Source organism: Odocoileus virginianus, chromosome 7 (assembly GCF_023699985.2).
Source record: "Odocoileus virginianus isolate 20LAN1187 ecotype Illinois chromosome 7, Ovbor_1.2, whole genome shotgun sequence".
NCBI classification, from domain to species: domain Eukaryota; kingdom Metazoa; phylum Chordata; class Mammalia; order Artiodactyla; family Cervidae; genus Odocoileus; species Odocoileus virginianus.
Window position 1 is genome coordinate 15271491 of NC_069680.1, and position 20154 is coordinate 15291644.

The window sequence follows — 20154 nt, forward strand, 5'->3', positions numbered from 1 at the left end:
GAGGTAAACCACCATTTTCATCACATCATGTCAGGAATTCACACTGTAAGGTAACTTAGCAGTCTTGATATTAACTTTGACCACCTGGCTAAGGTAGTATTTGTCAGGTTCCTCTACTATAAAGTTACTCTTTTCCCTCTTTTCCATATTCTTAGAAGGAAATCACATGCATAGTCCACACTTAAGGAGTAGGGGATCATGCTTCATCCCCTTGAAGGCTGAGGATTTATGTAAATTATCTGGAATACTTCTATATGATTCTTCTAGAGAGAGAGATTTGGCTATTCTCCTCCCCTTGTTAATCCAGTCATTTATATGCACAAACTCATTTATACTTTGTGTTGTATTCCAATACCACTTTATTTTTCTGCTCAGATTATTGCAACTTTGACCATTGGAATTCCTTCCAGCTGACTTTTGTGTCATTTTGATATATGCCCATCAGTGGGGTTTTTTTTCCCCCTTAGCATTTTCTTACTTTCTGATATTATAAGATACTCCAGAATCATCCTGTATTTTTTGTATACCAGTCCTTGAATCAGCAGCTATTTCTCCAAGGAGTCCTCTTTCCTTTTATTGAAAAATGGTGTTAGAAACCAAGATCTGGACACTAGGTGCGCACGTTGGTACTGAGGTTTTATTACTTCTGGACCCTTTTAGCTGACACAGCAAAGAAAAATGTGTGTTTGCTAGCTTATGTATATATACATACTGATAAAGTTTTGTGTATGAGGCTATCTATATTTATAATAAGCTAAGCATGAGTTATATTAATGTCTCCAACTCCAGTCCTTTATTCACACAAGTAGAATGGGTTTGTCTTAATTATTTCTTTCATAAAGGGAAGCTTGCCATTTCTAAGTAGGAAGATTTGCCCCAGGCCCCACTGATACAATTTTTCTTTCTTTCTCTCTTTTGTGTGTGTGTGTGTGTGTGTGTGTGTGTGTGTGTGTGTGCAGAATCTGTACTTTAGTTAATAATACTATATTGCATGTCAGTTTCCTGTTTGTTTGTTTTTACAACATAACATTTCTTTATATTCTCAGAAGTGGATTAGAATTTTCAAGCCTCATTCAAAAATTTTTTTAAAATCACTGAGATAGTAAACTTTCTAAACTTTCAGCAGTAATACTAGATGCCAAAATAAATGGAACTATATCAAAGTTTTGGGTGAATATAAATTAGAAATCTAGCATCCTATTCATACTTGGTCAAACAAATGGAACCGAAATGTTATAAATATTTTAGCTAGACAAACATTCATAAAGTTTCTAAAATATATATAGATTGTATGTACTATATATATATATATATATATATATATATATATATACAAAAGCTTTTCTACTACGTTTGATAAAGGCTTGAGAAAGAACAAAATGAGATGGAGAAGTTGGAAAACACAAACTAAATTAAATGGGAGCACTGAATATGAAATAGAGCATCTGTGTCTAAAAACAACTGGACTATATGATGACCTTTTACAATTTTTCTTATTCTCTGTGAGTAACAAATATGTTGCTGAATTATAAGACTCACGGATTCATTCAGTAAACACACAGTCAACACCTACCATGTACAACTCTCTGTGCTAAATACAGAATTAGGACAAAGGTGTGTCGAGAATGGTCCCTGTCTTCAAGGAGCTGGAAATGAGGCTGAAGGGAGCCAATTACTAATGACCATCAGGGATGCTAGGGCAGAGCACGGAGGTCTAGGAGTTCAGAGGTGATAAGGTCATGTCCTGGGAGGTCACCTGGAAGGGCAGTGGGATTTAGCAGACGGAAAAGAGGAAAGACTAAATGAGTTGCAGTAAGTAGATGCAGTGGGCATCTGCTGCTTCAGAAGGCCCAGAATCCTCTGTTCTATCTTCTGAGAGCATCTCCTCAATTTTCCTTTGAGAAATTCTCTAAACCCAGTCTTGGTGGAACTGATAGCCTGCCATGCCCTGTCCAGGTCAAGAAGAAAATACCTTACTCAAGGGAGGACAGTCAGTGAATTTTCACCAGAAATTGGGATTTGGACTCTGCTTCTGCAGAGACTGTCAGTGAGTCCTGCTCCCTTGGTTCCGTGACCCACCGTGGTACTGCCCTCCCTGGGCTTGGGAACTCACCTTTTCTGTTGATTCTTCATTCTTTTTATTCAGTCGCTGTTTCATGTCTGTTTGCAACCCGATGGACTGCAACATGCCATGCTCTTCTATCCTCCACTACCTCCTGGAGTTTGCTCAAATGCATGTCCATTGACTCGGTGATGCTGTCTAACCATCTCATCCTCTGCTGCTCCCTTCTCCTTGTGCCTTCAATGTTTCTCAACATTAGGGTCTTTTCTGAGTCAGCTGTTTGCATCAGGTGGCCAAAGTATTGGAGCTTCAGCTTTAGCATCAGTCTTTCCATTGAATATTTGGAGTTGATTTCCTTTAGGATTGCTGGTTGGATCTCCTTGCAGTCCAAGGGACTCTCAAGAGTCTTCTCCAGCACCACAATTCAAAAGCATCAGTTCTTTGGCATGCTGCCTTGTTTGCGGTCCAACTCTCACATCGGTACATGACTGCTGGAAAAACCATAGCTTTAACTATATGGTCCTTTGTCAACAAAGTGATGTCTCTGCTTTTTAATATGCTAAGTTTGTCATAGCTTTTCTTCCAAAGAGCAAGCATCTTTTAATAACGTGACTTCAGCCACCATCTGCAGTGATTTTGGAGCCCAAGAAAAGAAAATCTGTTACTGTTTCCACTTTTCCCCCCTCTGTTTGCTATGATGTGATGAGACCGTGTGAGCCACCCTGAATTATTCTAATAAATTCTATTTTTGGCTTAGGTTAGCCAGAATCAGTTCTGTTATATTCAGCCAAAGAACCTAAATAGTACCTTGAACAAAGACTTAGGTCAGGGAATAAAATGGTGCTTTGATAGTAATGGATAGCATGCAGAGCACATACTAGAGAGCTAGTAGTTGGAAATACAGTTGGAAAAGTTGCTTGGGTCTGGAATGTGGAGGACCTTGACTTCCAGGCTCAAGTGATTCAACCAGAGCCACATTTCTGGAAGATTAAATGGGGGAAGAGGGCAGGTATGGTGAAAGTGAAACCAGCGTGGTTGGTAGCATAACTTCTTTTGTAAATTCTTGTACTCACTGCACTATTTATTCATTTTGCTACCATGTTTCGAGAACTGATTATACATCAGGCTCAGGGCTAGACTGTAGAACTAGGACATGGTTCCTGTCTTCCCAGAGCCTCCAAGTTAGAAGATAAATCAGACATGTGAGTGTGAGAGATAAATCAGGAGGATTATGTAAGAGATGTAGGAATTTTCTATAAGAGCAAGTAATTAATTCTTCTGTTGCATTAGAAAAAACTTCAAAGAGCTGGTGATTTCTGGGGAGAGATAAATGGGCTGATAGACTTGGAATGGGGATAAGGATAATTTTTCCGAAAGTATCTGCTAGAACATGTCTCTCCTAGAATGGAGCGTTGTGGTTGGGTTATAGCTTGATTGTGGTACGGTTTGAAGAAATCACATACGGATATTTAGCACTTCACAAATTAGAAGTTATTCCTCTTGCATCAACTTATTTGAGCTAAAACGAGTCCAGTAGATGTTTTTAATTTCCAGTTTAGAGAGTATATACCAAGTCTCAGCTAAAAACTCTTTCTTACCCAAGATCCCATAACCATGAGTAGATAATAGTTTGGGGTTTAGAATCAGTAGTTCTGACTTCACATATTTCTTCCATTACATTCAACTCTTAGTGAGAGCACAATTTTTTAAAGGATCGTAAGATCTTGCTCAGTTGTACGAATTGTTATATGTCACTTTTGGTTTTTTAATTTGTGGATTTTTGTCTTGTTGTTATATATGACTTTTTAAATATGTGACTTTTAAGTTGTACTCATGAGTACATTATTCCCAGTTTATTAAATTCATGAGTTTACAGATTCCTCATGCCACCCGTAAATCTGTTGTTGACACAGGCTCTTCTAAAGAGCAAAATAACTTTTGGTTTTTCTTAAAAATGTTACAGCATCTCTTCAGTACTCTACAGGATTATGTATTTCCAGATTGCCTATAATCAGTGTCTTACAGTGTTTCCTAACCCACCAAAGAAGAATATGGCCGTTGCCTGATATGCTAATTCTTTACTCTGATTGATCAGAAAGGAAAAAAAGATATATAAAAATAGAAGTTTTTAAGTATTAAGTTTATCTGTAACCTTAGCAATTCCTTGATATTGTTGTTTGTTTCAGATGAGAAGAAACAGATGGTTGCAAATGTGGAGAAACAGCTCGAAGAAGCGAAAGAACTGGTATGTACAGACTTAGTAATATATTTAAAACACAACCAAAGCCATTTAGTCTGATGCCTTCCTCTAAGCCTCATTTATGCATTGTAGAAATGTGAAACATACCTGATTAACAGTTCATGATTAAGAATTCATCAGTGTCTACATTGAAGAGAATTTAATAGCTTCTTGGGATTTTATTCCTCTTAGTAAAGGTGATTCATTAAATGCCCACTTTGAATTTTTATCACTTCATAATACCTTTCATAATAGCTATAAATAGGTAACCCTTGCTAAAGGTGTATTAGGTACCAGACATGGGTTAAGCATGTTATTTGCTTTATACTATTTAATTTTCACAAAATCTCTATGAGACAGAAACTGTTTGTCAAAAACTGTTAAGGATCGAGGTTTTCCCTATTTGCCCATTCACAAGTGAGCTTGCCACAATCTCAAGGATGCTGATAGAAGACATTAGATTCCTATGTCAGAGACAAAAGGCTTTTATTACTTACAGCAAAAGCTGCTGCCAAAATTTCAGCAGGCTTGTGTCAGTTTCCTGAGCCCCAATTGCCAAGGGGCTGATGCATGTTTGCTTAGAAAAATGCCTACACATCAGTGGATTATCTTATAGGAGAGAAACGTGGGGCCTGGGCAGGATACTGCTTTATAGCAGCCTGTAAGCAAGCCTGGTCTTTACCCCAAGGCACACATTGTTTCCTACCCCCAGATTGCTCCCTGCCTGGGAAAAGAGTTATCAGGGCCTTGCATTCTTAGTGTTGCAGCAAGACATGTAGAAGTGTGAGAGATACACAGAGGAGCATCATTACCCCCATTTTGTAGATGGGAAAACTGAGGCTTAGACAGATTAATTAACTTGTCTGTGGTCCCACACCCAGTTAGTGCTTGAGCTTTAACTCACCCACTACGTTTGATACTAATAAATTCTCAAATCAAGGAACAAAAAGTATTGAAATATATTGTGTCCTAATTTGGGGTTTCAAAGACTTGTATTACAAGTATGATTTGTCTTGTTCCTGCCTTGTGATCCTAAATGAGGGTGTTGCTTTTCTCCATACTGGAGGGTACCACTTGGTATTCCTTCAGTACGATATAGTTACTACAGTTTCCCAAAGTGTGTTTCTGTTAACTGGTGTTGCTTGTTCAAACAAGTTTGGAAAACTGTAGCTTAAACACAATTCTCCAATTATCGGTCTTTTTTTGGTTATTATTGGCTTGGCCAAAAAATTCATTCACATATTTTCATAAGATGTTATAGAAAAACCTGATTGAATGTTTTAGGCCAACCTAGTATTTTTCTACTGAGTTTCTCCCAGTAAAGAATCCGCATTAATAGTAAAGGGTCAGCAGTAAAGAATCCGCCTGTAATACAATGCACTGCACGAGACGAAGGTTTGATCCCTGGGTTGGGAAAATCCTCTGGAGAAGGAAATGGCAACCCACTCCAGTATTCTTGCCTGGAGAGTTCCATGGACAGAGGAGCCTTGCAGGCTACAGTCCATGGGGTGGCAAAAGAGTTGGACGTGACTGAGCGACTAAACATTGACAACAGCAATATTTTTCTGTAGAACTTTCTAAGACTCTTAAGTTGTATTGAGGCATGATGAATGTCTCCAAAGGACTCTAAGGGGTGGCACTCCAAGCTAATTTGCCTGAGTAGCAGGGCCATACATGGCAGGCCTGCTGCTCAAGACGGGTGGGGGGTTCTGAGGAGTAGGTGATTGTAGCTCCCCATTACACCGCAGACACTTCCTTTCGTGTCTGTGAGTGCTCAGACAGCAAGTTGCAGAGCTGCTGCTCCATCTTGCCCATCTCCGGTTCTTTTCTAGCTGTCAGAACGCCTGTGCATTCTGTAAAAGTGAAAGTGAAAGTCACTCAGTCATGTCCAACTCTTTGTGACCCAGGGACTATACAGTCCCTGGAATTCTCCAAGCCAGGATACTGGAGGGGGTAGCCTTGACCTTCTCCAGGGGATCATCCCAACCCAGGGATCAAACCCAGGTCCCCCTGCATTGCAGGCAGATTCTTTACCAGCTGAGCCAGCAGGGAAGCTGAAGAATGCTGGGCCTTCCCAACCCAGGAGTCTCCCTGGGGCCTCCTGCATGGCAGGTGGATTCTTTACCAACCGAGCTGTCAGGGAGGCCCCGGCTCCGTAAGAGATGCTTCTCATCTCCCTGTCTCTGCAGGAGCGGCTTTATCCTAACTCCTCAGCCTCCCATGTTTGCTTCTGTTTTGAAAGTTGCTTGTTTTTTTCCAAATTCTTTTCTCTTTCCTTTTTTACAATCAACTGTTTTCCTCCTGCTTCCTGGCCTTCATGTACAAAGACTGAACTTTTATATGCCATAACTGCCAACCAAGACGCTTCTTCCTTCTGGTTGGTATGCTTACCATACATAGTGCATGCTTAGTTACTCAGTCGTGTCCAACTCCTTGCAATCCTTTGGGCTGTAGCCCACCCTTCTCCCTTGCCTATGGGGTTCTCCAGGCAAGAATACTGGAGTGGGATGTCATGTCCTTCTCCAGGGGATCTTCCCGACCCAGGGATCAAACCTGGGTCTCCTGCATTGCAGGCAGATTCTTTACCACTGAGCCACCAGGGAAGTGCAACTGGTCAATTCTTTGGATCTTGGGTTAACTTCTTAGCTTGCTGTTAAAGTCTCAGTAGCAGGGTATTTGTTTGTCTTTGCCATAAAAATCTGTTTTGGTTCATTAGTTTGCCTTGTTTTGGAGACATTGATTTACATGATGATGTTAGAATGCTTCTTTCCTAATAACCAAAGTTTCACTTACCAAGAACTATGAAATGTGGTTACACCCCTGTGGAGCTATGGTCATCTCCACTTGTTACTAACATGAAGTTTTGTCTTAGATGTGTGATTCTGTTTGTTTAAAATGTCTAGGCAGCTGACTTAATTCTGATGGCATCCTTGTTAAGGACACACATCATTATATACTGTGTTTTTGATGAGGGCCCTAGGAAAAGAACTTCATTATGATTTTACTTGTTAGGATTAGTTGTATTTCTGTTGAACAATTTGTATTAATCTCTTGGACACTGCATGTCTCATAATTACCATGCCTTCCACTTGACATTAGCCGTGTGAATGTTATGACAATATAAGACTAGTAGTATTACTCTTGTTTCTGGTTTCATTTCAAGTGTTTGTCTTGTGTTACCTTTTTCTTTGTCTTACCTACTTTTAGTTAGAATGTCCTTATAAAATGCCTGAAACAAAAATGTCATTAACACTCAGATTTTCTCTTACATGTGCTTTTGCAGTTATTTGTCTGGATGATCCTGCTCGACCTTTCTAGAACTCAGCTCTTAATGACAATTTCAGGGAAGTGCTCTAAATAATTGCGTTGCTAGGTAACTGATTTATTGGTGCTTCATATTTATGCTGAGATATGGCAATAATTTAAATAGTTACTGCTTAAATCAAGGCTAATTAAAACTTTTTTCCTTTATAAAAATTAAAGACTGTGAGTTGAAACTTTTTTTTTAATTTTGTTTATCTGAGTTCTACTATTTTTATTCAGACTCTTAACACCAGACAAGTAAGAGTTGTATTCGTGCCAAGTGTGTAATGTTTATGGAAATAATTTATTTGGGTTATTTACTTTAAGAGGCAAAATATCTGACAGCATTTTTGGATGTGAGTTTATTAGATATGGCCTGAGCCAATTTGTAGTTGTTGGCTTTTATTTTTTAATGCCAAGTATAAATAAGCTATCTGTGATACCTTACATCATGCTTGTTGTCTTTCTACTTCATCATCAGTAATCACCACTCCTATTATTCACATTAGTTGAGTAATTACCAAGTAAAAGATACTGTTCTAAGCACATTATAGGAATTACCCTGTTTAATCTTTATAGTTGTCTTACAAAAGACATACTATTTTTTTAGAAATGAGACACGTGAGACCCAGAGAAGTTAAGAAGCCTGTCCAAGCTTGCATAACTAGTAAGCAGTGGAGCCTATGATGTGAACGCAGGTGTCTAACTTCCATCATACTATTTCAATATTGCCTCCCATGAAATGCTCACGTGTTGTATCCAGGTTGTTATAAAGTGCCTTGCTGTGATTTCACTGAGCTTTGTGCAATTTGTTATATCCATTTAGGTCCATATCCACCTGGTTATAAAGCATGAGGTTGGAGGTCATGATCACATATTGGTTGGCATATGTATTTCCTAATCAGAAAAGACTTCCAGGAGAATTTTCACCAAACAACTGAGACTGGGCTGATATTTCATAGAGTAACTGTAGAGATCATGGTTTGGTGTATCGTCTCATAGTCCTAGTGGTTTGAGGTCGGAAGACCAGACCAGTTTGGGTTGGATGATAGGGTACTCTACAGACAGTCAAATCATTATTGCGGAGGGTGTTTGGCTTAATGCACATGGTTTTAAAAATTCTTGACAGAGTGAACACTTTGGCACTCTCTGTGTCACTTGGCAAGTCCTCAGGAGCTGTTTACTGACCTTAACAAAAATGGAGCACAAAAGTGGTCCCCGTGTTCACTTGACCACAGGCAGTTTGCTCCTGGGCCTGGTTCCTCAAGTTGCAAAATGAGGACTTGGAGTTAAATCTTTCAGCTCTCAACATCTAGTCCTGTGAAGAGTGAGCAGATGGCTTAAACCGTGGTTTTCTCTCGCCCTCCCAGCTGGAACAGATGGATTTGGAAGTCCGAGAGATACCTCCCCAAAGCCGAGGAATGTACAGCAGCAGGATGAGAAGCTACAAGCAGGAAATGGGGAAACTCGAGACAGATTTCGTGAGTCAGATTCAGTCCTTATTATACTTGCCAGTCTTTACGGTGATTGTCACTTTTTTTTTTTTAATTGCTTCCCCCACACATCTTAGTCAGCATTAAGTATGTCGTCTTTAGGAGCTTGTGCCAAAGACATGCAACAGCTTCCATTGTATTGCTTGTAGAGCTGGCTAATGATGGACTTGAAGGTATGTTGGATTCCTGACTCACAAAATAGACCCAAGTCATGTGGTTTTTGAGTTTCGATGGTATTTATTGATATTTAGCATTTATCAGAATTCTGAAATCTAATTTGGGGCCTTTCAGAGTTTGCAGGTTTTAAGCTGCATTGTTCGTGGATGAACTTCAGGGACTTGTGAGTGTCCTGAAATTATATCAATATATTTGGGTATGTGTTTCTATATGTATATTTTTCTAAGATAGGCTTCATAGCCTTTATTACCAGAGTTTTAAAAGGATACATTACACTTCTCCCCTTCAGGAGCTCAATTGATAGTTTATATAAGAGGTCCTTTGTATTGAGTGTCTTATGAGAATATTTAGCTTTCTCTTCCTATATATCTGACTTTCAACTCCACCCACCATTAGCAAATTTAAGAATATAAATTTAAAGATATTCACATTAAAATTTTTAGTAATTAGAAGGTAATAGTAGCAGAAAGATACAGGTGAGCAATTCCACTTCTGGGTATATACTCTAGAAAATTGAAAGCAGGATCTTGAAGAGATATGTATTATTGTGGCAATACCCAAAGATGGAAGCAACCCAAAAAGAAAGAAAGAAAGAAATGAAGTTGCTCAGTCGTGTCCAATGTCCGACTCTTTGTGACCCCATGGACTGTAGCCTACCAGGCTCCTCTGTCCATGGGATTCTCCAGGCAAGAATACTGGAATGGGTTGCCATTTCCTTCTCCAGGGGATCTTCCTGACCCAGGAATCGAACCCCGGTCTCCCCCATTGCAGGCAGACGCTTTACCCTCTGAGCCACCAGGAAAGCCCCGTAGTGTGCATTAACAGGTGAGTGGATGAACACAATGTGGTGTGTGCATACAATGGACTATTAATGCAGCCTTAAAAATGCAGGACATTCTGACATATGTTATGGCATGGATGAACACTGAGAACATTATTCTAAGTTAAATAAGCCAGTCACAAAAGACAAATACTTCGTTTCCACTTATATGAAGCACTTAAAGTAGAAAGTAGATTGGTGGTTGCCAAGCGCGGAGGGAAGGAGAACTGGGCAGCTACTGTTTCATGGCTGTAGAATTTCAGTTTTGTGGCATGGAAAGCTGTAGAAATTGGTTGCTCAGCCATGTGAATATATTTCACTGCATTGAACTATACACTTAACATTGGTGAAGATGGTAAATTTTATATGTATTTTACCACAATTGAAATTTTAAAAAGTGTAGATGAAGAAAGATCTGAGCTTACCATACCATGAGCGACTGGAGTCAGGTGTGGGCATGTAAGCCGACTGTATTTCTGACCCTGGGGTCCAAATTTATAAAGAAAGTTGAGAATTTATAAGGACCCTTCTGCCTGTTTCCTCCACAGCTGTTTCACTTTTGGAAACCACATTTCCTAGACCACAGTGTACCCTCCCACTACAAGACCAATGGTACTGAGTCTCATAAAAATTTCACCTGGAGTCTGGAAGTAGGGTGACTTGCAGTTTTGCATATTTGTTTTACATTATCATGGGTAGTTGCCTGAGAAGCTGAGTCTGGGTATGTCAGTGACTCTGATGCAATTACTTTTTAAGTTGCACGCCTATTAATTAAAAAGAAAAATTGGAATCCACGATAGGCCTAAATTCAGGAAAGAAATGTAACTGCCTTGCTTCTGCAGTTTGTACTAGATAAAACTTTCCCTGCTTGTAAAAGATAGGTTCCCTTAGCAAGAATGTGAGAGATGATTTGAAAATTGGATTGATTTAAGAATCTGATAACTTAAAATTGTACTTCTAATTAAAATTAATGTTTTAATATAAATGATTAAAGTAAAATAAATATATATAAGGATTATTTTAGTTTGTTTACCCCATCTCTATGAAGTGCTTTTCTAAAGATTTTCTTCTCTTGGTTTGTAAAACAACTGAGCACATTAGTCTGCTATCATTGCCATATAATGTACCCCAAACGGGGTGGCTTAAACAACAAAAATGTATCTCCTTGACATTCTGGAGTCTAGAAGTCCAAACTCAAAGTGTTGTAAGGGTTTGTTTCTTATGAGGCCTCTCTCTGTAGCTTGTGGATGACTGTCTTCTCCCGTGTCTTCACAGTCTGTATGTGTTTATGTTCTAATTTCTTCTTCTCATACAGAAACCAGTTGTATTAGATTAAGGTTTGCCCCAGTGACCTCATTTTACTTCATTTAACTCTTTAAAGACCCCCGGCTCCACGTACAGTCACATTCTGAAGTGTTAAGGGTTAGACTTCAACACATGAAATGGGGGGACATGATTCAACCCATAACACTAAATTTGGAGAAGGAAATGGCAATCCACTTCAGTATTCTTGCCTGGAACATCCCATGAATGGAGGAGCGTGGCGGGCTACAGTCCATGGGGTTGCAAAGAGTTGGACACAACTGAGCAACTTCACTGCACTGCAACACTAAATTTAGTTTTAATCTTTTCTTCTTAATTTTTTTTTTTCAGAAGTTAAAGTTGCTTTTATGGCTTCTAAGTCAGCTAACTCATTGTTAAGAATTTTTTTCCCTAACAACTGTAATCTTGAGTAGAGTCCTTCAGGTATTTGGATATCACATAGGTAAACATTCTAAAAGTGTCTTTTCTGTTATGAAGAAAAATGGAATGAATAACTGTGAACTAAACATTTATTCTCTGGATGATCATTAAGATTCTTGTGTTTATTTGTATATTTGCTACACAGTTCCCTTCGACTGTGTCAGGAAACATCCTTCACCACCACCACCATCATCAGCGCCTTGTATGTGATTCACAGCTTATAAAGTGCTTTACCATGCGTTATTTCATTTCAGTGCATAAAGAGTAGACAGAACAGCTGTAGATTACTATCCCCAGTTTACACACGATAAAACAAAGAGGTCCAACTTGATTATGGATTTCATTCAACAGATTTTTTTTTCCCTTTATTTTTGGCTGTGTTGGGTCTTTGTTGGTGCGCACTGGCTTTCTCCAGTTGTGGCGAGTGAGGGCTGCTCTCCAGTTACGGTGCTTCTGGATTGCAGCGGCTTCTCTCGTTGCAGAGTGCAGCCCCTCGAGTGCAGGCTCTGGAGTTGCAGCGCGGGCGCTCAGTAGTCGCAGTTTGCAGGCTCTAGAGCACAGGGTCAGTAGTTGTGGCACATGAGCTTAGTTGCCCCACTGCATGTGGAATCTTCTCGGACCAGGGATCAAACCCACATCCCCTGCATTGGCAGGCCGGTTCTTAACCCACTGGACCACCAGGGAAGTCCTCAAGAGATCTTTCTCAAGCTCTGTAGATATCAGGCAGTGTCCTGGGTGCTGGAAAAAAAAGCCATGATTAAGAGATCAAGTTCTTACTCTTATGGAATTTATGTTGTAGTAGGAATGATGAGAAGCAAGTAAATGCATATATCTTAATTTCAGATAGTGATAAATTCTATAAGTAAGGTGAGCAAGTTGATAGTGACCAGCAGGGCTGTTGTAACTGTTTTTGCTTGGGTGTTCTCTGCTTGAGTGGGGGAGGGAGAGGGGTGCATGTGGTTCCAGAGGGAAACAGAAGAATGATCAGTAAGGGCATTGTCAGTTTAGTAAAGACCTTGGCTTTTCCTCTGTCTTGATTGGAAGTGATTCTAGGACTTTGAGAAGTAAGTGGTCCTTTGCCTCCTGTTTTACAGTTTTGTCTGCTTTACCATTTTTGGTAAATACATGAGGTATTTGAATAGAATGTAGAAAATATTTACATGATTCCCTTTTGACTCTTATTTTCTTCTTACATTTAATTCTTTTATTTTTTAATGGAATGACAAACATCTTCTTAAAGATATACTGATATGTCTAGAAGTATTGAATCCCAAGAAAAAGTAGTGGAGATGGTCCTTCATCCTTTATTTGCAATGTTTATTGCAAATGAAGAAATTCTCTCATTGCCCTTGTAATATCAAGACCTTGGGGGAACATCTATGCTGGTGGGGAAAGGCAGAGGACAACTCAACACTTTTTTCTTCAACCCCATTGCCTACTTACTTTCTTTTTTCTGGCCCTCTTCCTCCTCTGCCCGTCCTTCAGGTGCCTGGATTCTTCAGGCTTCTTTTCCACTTAACCCACTGTCTCACTCCTGTGTTATTGCTCCTGTGACTTCAATGACCACAGCTATATTCTCTTGCATTTCTCACAGAGACCTCCCTCCAGCTCTCAATTCATATTCATTACTATTTACTGGGTACTTCTAATCCAGGGTCCTTTAAACCTTAAATTTGACAATGCTAGTCATTTCAGCATGAGCTTTAGTTTTTCCCTCTTTATCTTCTTGCACATCCAGTTGGTCACTCAGAGTTAACAATCCTCCCACTTAAATATTTCCTGCTTTCATCATCACCACTGGAAGCCTTTCATGTTTCTCAATCTGGATGATTGTAGTAGCCTTTTCTTCTTCTATTCTCCCAACCTAAACCACCCTTCTCTCCACTCTGGAATGATCTTTCTAACACCTTGATCTGAATATGTCTCACTGTTCCACAAAATTCTACAGAGTTCTTATTGTCTGCTGAATCAAATTCAGGTCAACGTCTAGGCTTTCTGTCCTGTTCCATTGTTTCTTGGCATGTCTAGTAATTTTATTAGTTCAGTTCAGTTCAGTCACTCAGTCGTGTCTGACTCTTTGTGACCCCGTGAACCCCAGCACGCCAGACCTCCCTGTCCATCACCAACTCCTGGAATCCACCCAAACCCATGTCCATTGAGTCGGTGATGCCATCCACCCATCTCATCCTCTGTCGTCCCCTTCTCCTCCTGCCCCCAATCCCTCCCAGCATCAGGGTCTTTTCCAATGACTCCACTCTTTGCATGAGGTGGCCAAAGTACTGGAGTTTCAGCTTCAGCGTCAGTCCTTCCAATGAACACCCAGGACTGATCTCCTTTAGGATGGACTGGTCTGATCTCCTTGCAGTCCAAAGGACTCTGAAGAGTCTTCTCCAGGATGTACCTGATATTGTGGATCTTTGTTTAAAATCCTGCAGTTGTTTTCCTGTGGAGTAGTGCCTCTCAATCTTTTTTGTTGTTGTTGTTCTCACCCCACTAAGGAACTTTTAAAGACTTTTTTCTAATTGCTCCTCTCTCCCCCAGGAAATTGTAATACCATGAATATACTGTGTATCTGTATATCTGTTCATGTAATGTGGCCCTTTGTGAGGCCATGCATCTTTGTAATATTTCAAATTCTTCATCTTCCCAAGTGGGCTTCCTTAGTAGTTCAGTGGTAAAGAATCCACTTGCCAATGCTGGAGACATGGGTTTGATTTCAGGGTCTGGAAGATCCCCTGGAGAAGGAAATGGCAACCCACTCCAGTATTCTTGCCTGAAAAATTGCATGGACAGAGGACACTGGAGGGGCTACAGTCCATGGGGTCACAAAACAGTCAGATGAGACTTACCGACTAAACAATATCTTCCCAAGAACCAGTTTTACCCTCTGGGCATAATATCACCCCTGTTGACAGTGTGTGTTGTAGAGAATGTTGTCCTTTATTTGGGCAAGCAGATGATTTGATAATAGACCCTTTCAAAGCTTATTGTGTTCGTTGCTCAGTCAGGCTCCTCTGTCCATGGGATTCTCCTGGCAAGAATACTGGAGTAGGTAGCCATTCCCTTCTCTAGGGGATCTTCCTAACCCAGGGATTGAACCAGGGTCTCCTACATTCCAGGCAGATTCTTTACTGTCTGAGCTACCAGGGAAGCAACTACCGCACAATTGCATTCATCTTACATGCTAGTAAAGTAATGCTCAAAATTCTCCAAACCAGGCTTCAGCAAACGTGAACCATGAACTTCCAGATGTTCAAGCTGGTTTTAGAAAAGGCAGAGGAACCAGAGATCATGGCATCTGGTCCCATCACTTCATGGGAAATAAATGGGGAAACAGTGGAAACAGTGTCAGACTTTATTTTTGGGGGCTCCAAAATCATTGCAGATGGTGATTGAAGCCACGAAATTAAAAGACGCTTACTCCTTGGAAGGAAAGTTATGATCAACCTAGACAGCATATTAAAAAGCAGAGACATTACTTTGCCAACAAAGGTCCATCTAATCAAGGCTATGGTTTTTCCAGTGGTCATGTATGGATGTGAGAGTTGGACTGTGAAGAGAGCTGAGCACCAAAGAATTGATGCTTTTGAACTGTGGTGTTGGAGAAGACTCTTGAGAGTCCTTTGGACTGCAAGGAGATCCAGTGAGTCCATCCTAGAGGAGATAAGTCCGGGTGTTCATTGGAAGGACTGATGCTGAAGCTGAAACTCCAATACTTTGGCCACCTCATGTGAAGAGTTGACTCATTGGAAAAGACCCTGATGCTGGGAGGGATTGGGGGCAGGAGGAGAAGGGGACAGCTGAGGATGAGATGGCTGGATGGCATCACTGACTCAATGAACTTGAGTTTGGGTAAACTCTGGGAGTTGGTGATGGACAGGGAGGCCTGGTGTGCTGTGGTTCATGGGGTCACAAAGAGTCGGACACGACTGAGTGACTGAACTGAACTGAACTGAACTGAACTGAAGGCTTATTGTTAACTTTGTTAGGACATGTCTAGAGTAGCCTGACTTTGGAGGTATGCCTTTCTTGGATTTTATTTGAATGACTGGAATGTTCAGTGAATGTTCCACCCTCTCTTGGTTAGAATTCTATCTCCTGCTTTGCGTGACCTCCAGAATGTCCATTCCACCCATGTTTCCCTGATATATGTCCTCTGTAAGTCCTCTTGCCTCTCCTTATGCAAGTTCATTTCAGCCAAAGACTTAACAGGACACCTTTATAGGTCTCTGGAGCTCCTTCTTTCCACTACTCTGCTAAATTTCACCCATCTAAGCAGTCCCCACCTCCAGGGTATACCTCCTAAGCTCAGAAACATGATGTGTTCCATTTGGGCTCCATCTGCCATGCTGTGGGGCTTCTCAGGTGGTTCAGTGGTAAAGAACCCGCCTGCCAATACAGGAGATGCAGGAGACGCAGGTTTGATCCCTGAGTCGGGAAGATCCCTTGGAGTAGGAAATGGCAACCCACTCCAGTATTCTTGCCTGGGGAATCCCATGGACCGAGGAGTCTGGTGGGCTACAGTCCATGGGGTCACAAAGAGTCTAATACAACTTAGTGTCTGAGCGCGCACACACACACACACACACACATACATACATATATTTGAAAACAACTTAAAAAATTAGAATTCATGTATTTAAGCCATCTTGTTATTTCTCCCTTCATTATTGGTATGAGTTTAGCTAGGGCACAGTCATATCCAGGAAAATGAACCAGCTCAAAGGAGGAAAAATGATATAGTTGAGGATTTTTTCAAGTTTAAGATTATTGTTTGCTTCTTCAGAAAATAAAATCAAGCGAACAACAACAACAAAATCCCTAAGCTTGTACAAACAACAATAAAAAAAAACTAACATTGTGTAAAATATTTGACCAAGTCTCAGTAAATAGAAAGAGAAAGGAGCAAGTAAGAGATGTACCAGGATGAGAACGTGGTGTGTCCAATGATGATGAATGCCTTTTCGCATCTGATGATGGACTATGGTGCTGGCGCCATCTTGTGGTGGCTATGTATAGTTGCAGACTTCTTTTTTCTTGTAACAAAGCTGAACTTTCTTTAAGACGTTACGCAGAGACTACAGGATTTGGGGTGGAGGCTTCGGTTGTAAAAGAATGTTAGAAGTAGAGCTTTTCAGCCCCAGTATCAAGTTCACTTCTATCCCAGGTCAGTGGTGCCCGAATGCTGTCCTTTTCCTGTTTGGCAGGCTATGTGATGTGATTGTTAGCCCAGCTCCAGGTGCAGTGCTGTCTACATCAGAGAATGGCACTTCTATTGACAGTCTCAGCAGTGAGGCTGAATGGTCCTGGAAACCCAACTACCTGCAGACTATCGGAGTTGGTCCCTTAGGTCAGGGTTCAAAGGATGTTGTGGAGCAGCTTGAAGCTTTTACTGCTACTGCCTGTACTCACTCTTTTCACAGGTGACTGGACAACTTGAGTGTCTGAGTTTGTGAGTGAAGCCAGTAGCCGTATTCTATGTTTTTTTTTTAAAGTCTAAGATAGACTAAAGAAGTATAAACGACAGAGATGAACTTTTTAAAAATTCTGACTTTAGTTGAAAGGTCAAAAACTTGGCGCTTCTGTTTATCTTTTCTGTTCTTATGACTTCCTGAGATATTTTGTTTTTTTTTTCTGTGGAAGCTGTAGAAAGCCATGAAAGAATGTTTTAGAAATTCAGATCATATCAGTGGTAATATGTTGTAATTTTGATATCAGCTATCCTTCTTGCAGGAATATAAGTGCATTCTGGATAGACAAAGTCAAATGGGACAGAATGATCTCAAGAAAATTTCCTCTACTATATATACTTAATAAATAGGATTTCCATTTAAAAATTACATTTTTATTAGATTCTCTATGAAAATAATATCTGTTTATTATGGAGTATTCTGGAAACAATTGAGAGTAGAAAGAAGCAAAAAAAATCTTAGCCCTATTACCTCAAAAGATTCATATTTTGCATTTTTATTTGTTTCTTTATCTTCCCCTCTGCTTTGATAATTCATTGCTTTATTTTACCTAATGATGATGCTAATGTTTAATTCTTATTTTCTCATATATTTTTAAAACACAAGATTCTGACAGTGGTAATTTCTATTTCTATAAATTCTTAATCATTTTAATGGGTGCATAGTATTTCAGAGTTCCCTGGTGGCTCAGGCAGTAAAGAATCTGCCTGCAATGCAGGAGACCCGGGTTCAGTTTCTGGGTCGGGAAGATCCGTTGGAGGAGGGCATGGCAACCCACTCCAGGATTCTTACCTGGGGAACCCCAGAGATGGAGGAGCCTGGTGTACGGTGCACAGAGTCGCAGAGTCAGATGTGATCGAGTGACTTAACATGCAAACACTTGTAATGTTTCAGTCAGTGATATTAGTTCATCTTTTGTTCAGTCCTTACATTTTTCATTCATTCCCTCCATAATTTATTGTGCTGCAGTGAACAGATCAGGGTTATTTCATCAGGGTCATTTCTCAGAAGGCAGATTACTGTGTAAAAGGGTAACAAAAATATTATAGCTCTAATTAAAATATTCCTCAGAAATTCACTTTACTCTGACTTGTCAGGTCATTTTTCTTGCTGTAACCATCTCTATGTTTGAAGGTAAAGAACTAAAACTCATAGGGAGATCAGAGGTAAGTACTTTATGTATATTACTCATTTAAGCCACAATTGTATGAAAAATATACTGTTGTAATCTGTTATTACAGGAATTTTACAACTCTAGAATTAAATATAACTGAGATTTCTTTTTCTAAGATACTTTTCCATGAAAGGTATATTCATGCTGGTAAGGCTAACTTAACCATGACTCCATATCTCATCTAAACCTGATCTCATTTTATATTTTCAAAATTTCATGATCAAAAGCTGAAGATTATTTTAGTTCTCTGGATATGACTATGACCCTTTTAAGAGAAAAAGTAATACTGTATTTACATGTTGTTATTGTTTAATTGCTAAGTCGTGTCCGACTCTTGCGACCCCCATGGACTTCATGCAGCCTGCCGGGTTCCTCCATCCATGGGATTTCCTAGTCAAGAATACTGGAGTGGGTTGCCACTTCCTTCTCCAGGGAATCTTCCCAACCAAGGGATCGAACCCATGTCTCCTGCATTGCAGGCCGATTCTTTACTGTTGAGCCACCGAGGAAGCCTGTATTTGTGTATACATATATGATTTTTCTTGTTTGATGTTATTTTCTGGGAACACTAATTCCTAAAGCCTGGATAAGTGAAATTGTTAGAAAATCATCATGCCATTGGCCTTCTTTGTAGGATTCTCATTCCATGCTTTGACCTTGGAAATCTGTTCACAGCGTCTCCAGTAATTTCAAAGCTGACAGAGGAAATGGATCCAAAAGTCTGTTTTCAGCTATGGTGATGCCTTCTGGGGGCTGCTGTGTGCTTGCCTGTCACCTCGGTCTCCTAATTCAGGATGCTGTGAAGGGTCACGTTCTTGACCCTTCTCCCCATCATGTAAACTTTAATGGAACAGTAGTATGTTTTAAATATTTTATCATTGGTCTTGTGTACTGAATTTGAACTCGGCCTTAATAGATTTTTCTTCTCTTTGGCAGCCCTGACACTTTCTTCCAAAGTGACTGTTTTTAGGATGACTGCTTTGGGTTTCAGACCATTGTCTTTAGCTCCTATAGAGCTTTATGACCTGCAAAAATCACTTCCATATCCACTGTAGTCACTGGCAAAGTTGAAGTGTGTCCTGGTATGAATATATCTCTGTGTGTGCACTTACACATTCTTGTATTACAGTTTTATTGGAGGATTTCTTTTACTATCTACTCATTTTTTTTAATCATTGAAACTAAAGTTTTAATGTTTTATGGTGGAGGAGCAAGTTTCTGTTATGACTTTTATGTTATTTCTAGTGGTTTGAGTTTCCTAAGCAGATGAAGTGTGTATTTTCTGGATATGGTGTTAAATTGTTCTAAAACAGATAAAGAATTACAAAGTTTATTGGTTTTAATGCAGTTGTCTCTGCTTATAATCCTTCTTAAATGACTTAACAAATTATTATTGGCTTTTCTGTTGTTTGTTTTGCCTAGCCACTTTGATCTTATCTAGGAAATAAAGAGGAATGATAAAAATAGGTAAGATTTTTGAAAGATGAGCTATAAGCTGATGATAAATTTGGCTTCGTTGTTAGTCACTAGATGGCACTGTTTATTTGCAGAGTGCCATTTTTTTTTTTTTTTTTTAATTTAAAGAACTGGTAGTAACTGAAATTACTGCCTCATGAATAAAATATTTCTGATGGGATTTGCATTTCTATATTGGCTGAAGACACTGTTGAAT

At 39.8% G+C, this 20154-nt stretch overlaps 1 protein-coding gene and 1 long non-coding RNA gene across 9 annotated transcripts in view; both read left to right on the plus strand.

Moving 5' to 3' along the window:
- VTI1A (vesicle transport through interaction with t-SNAREs 1A) overlaps positions 1-20154 on the plus strand; it is a 364408-nt gene that overhangs the window by 5524 nt on the left and 338730 nt on the right. For all 8 annotated transcript variants that reach the window (XR_011488635.1, XR_011488634.1, XM_070470169.1 and 5 more), the window contains exons 2-3: positions 4249-4307; positions 8975-9085. Coding sequence is in view for 6 of the 8 variants with exons in the window: in XM_070470169.1 (XP_070326270.1) it covers positions 4249-4307; positions 8975-9085 (170 nt within the window). In the remaining 2 variants the exon portion in view is untranslated. The remainder of the gene's footprint in view (positions 1-4248; positions 4308-8974; positions 9086-20154) is intronic.
- LOC139035973 (uncharacterized) lies at positions 9094-11112 on the plus strand. The gene is made up of 2 exons (XR_011488636.1): positions 9094-10099; positions 10643-11112. It is a non-coding gene; the product is annotated as an uncharacterized lncRNA (long non-coding RNA).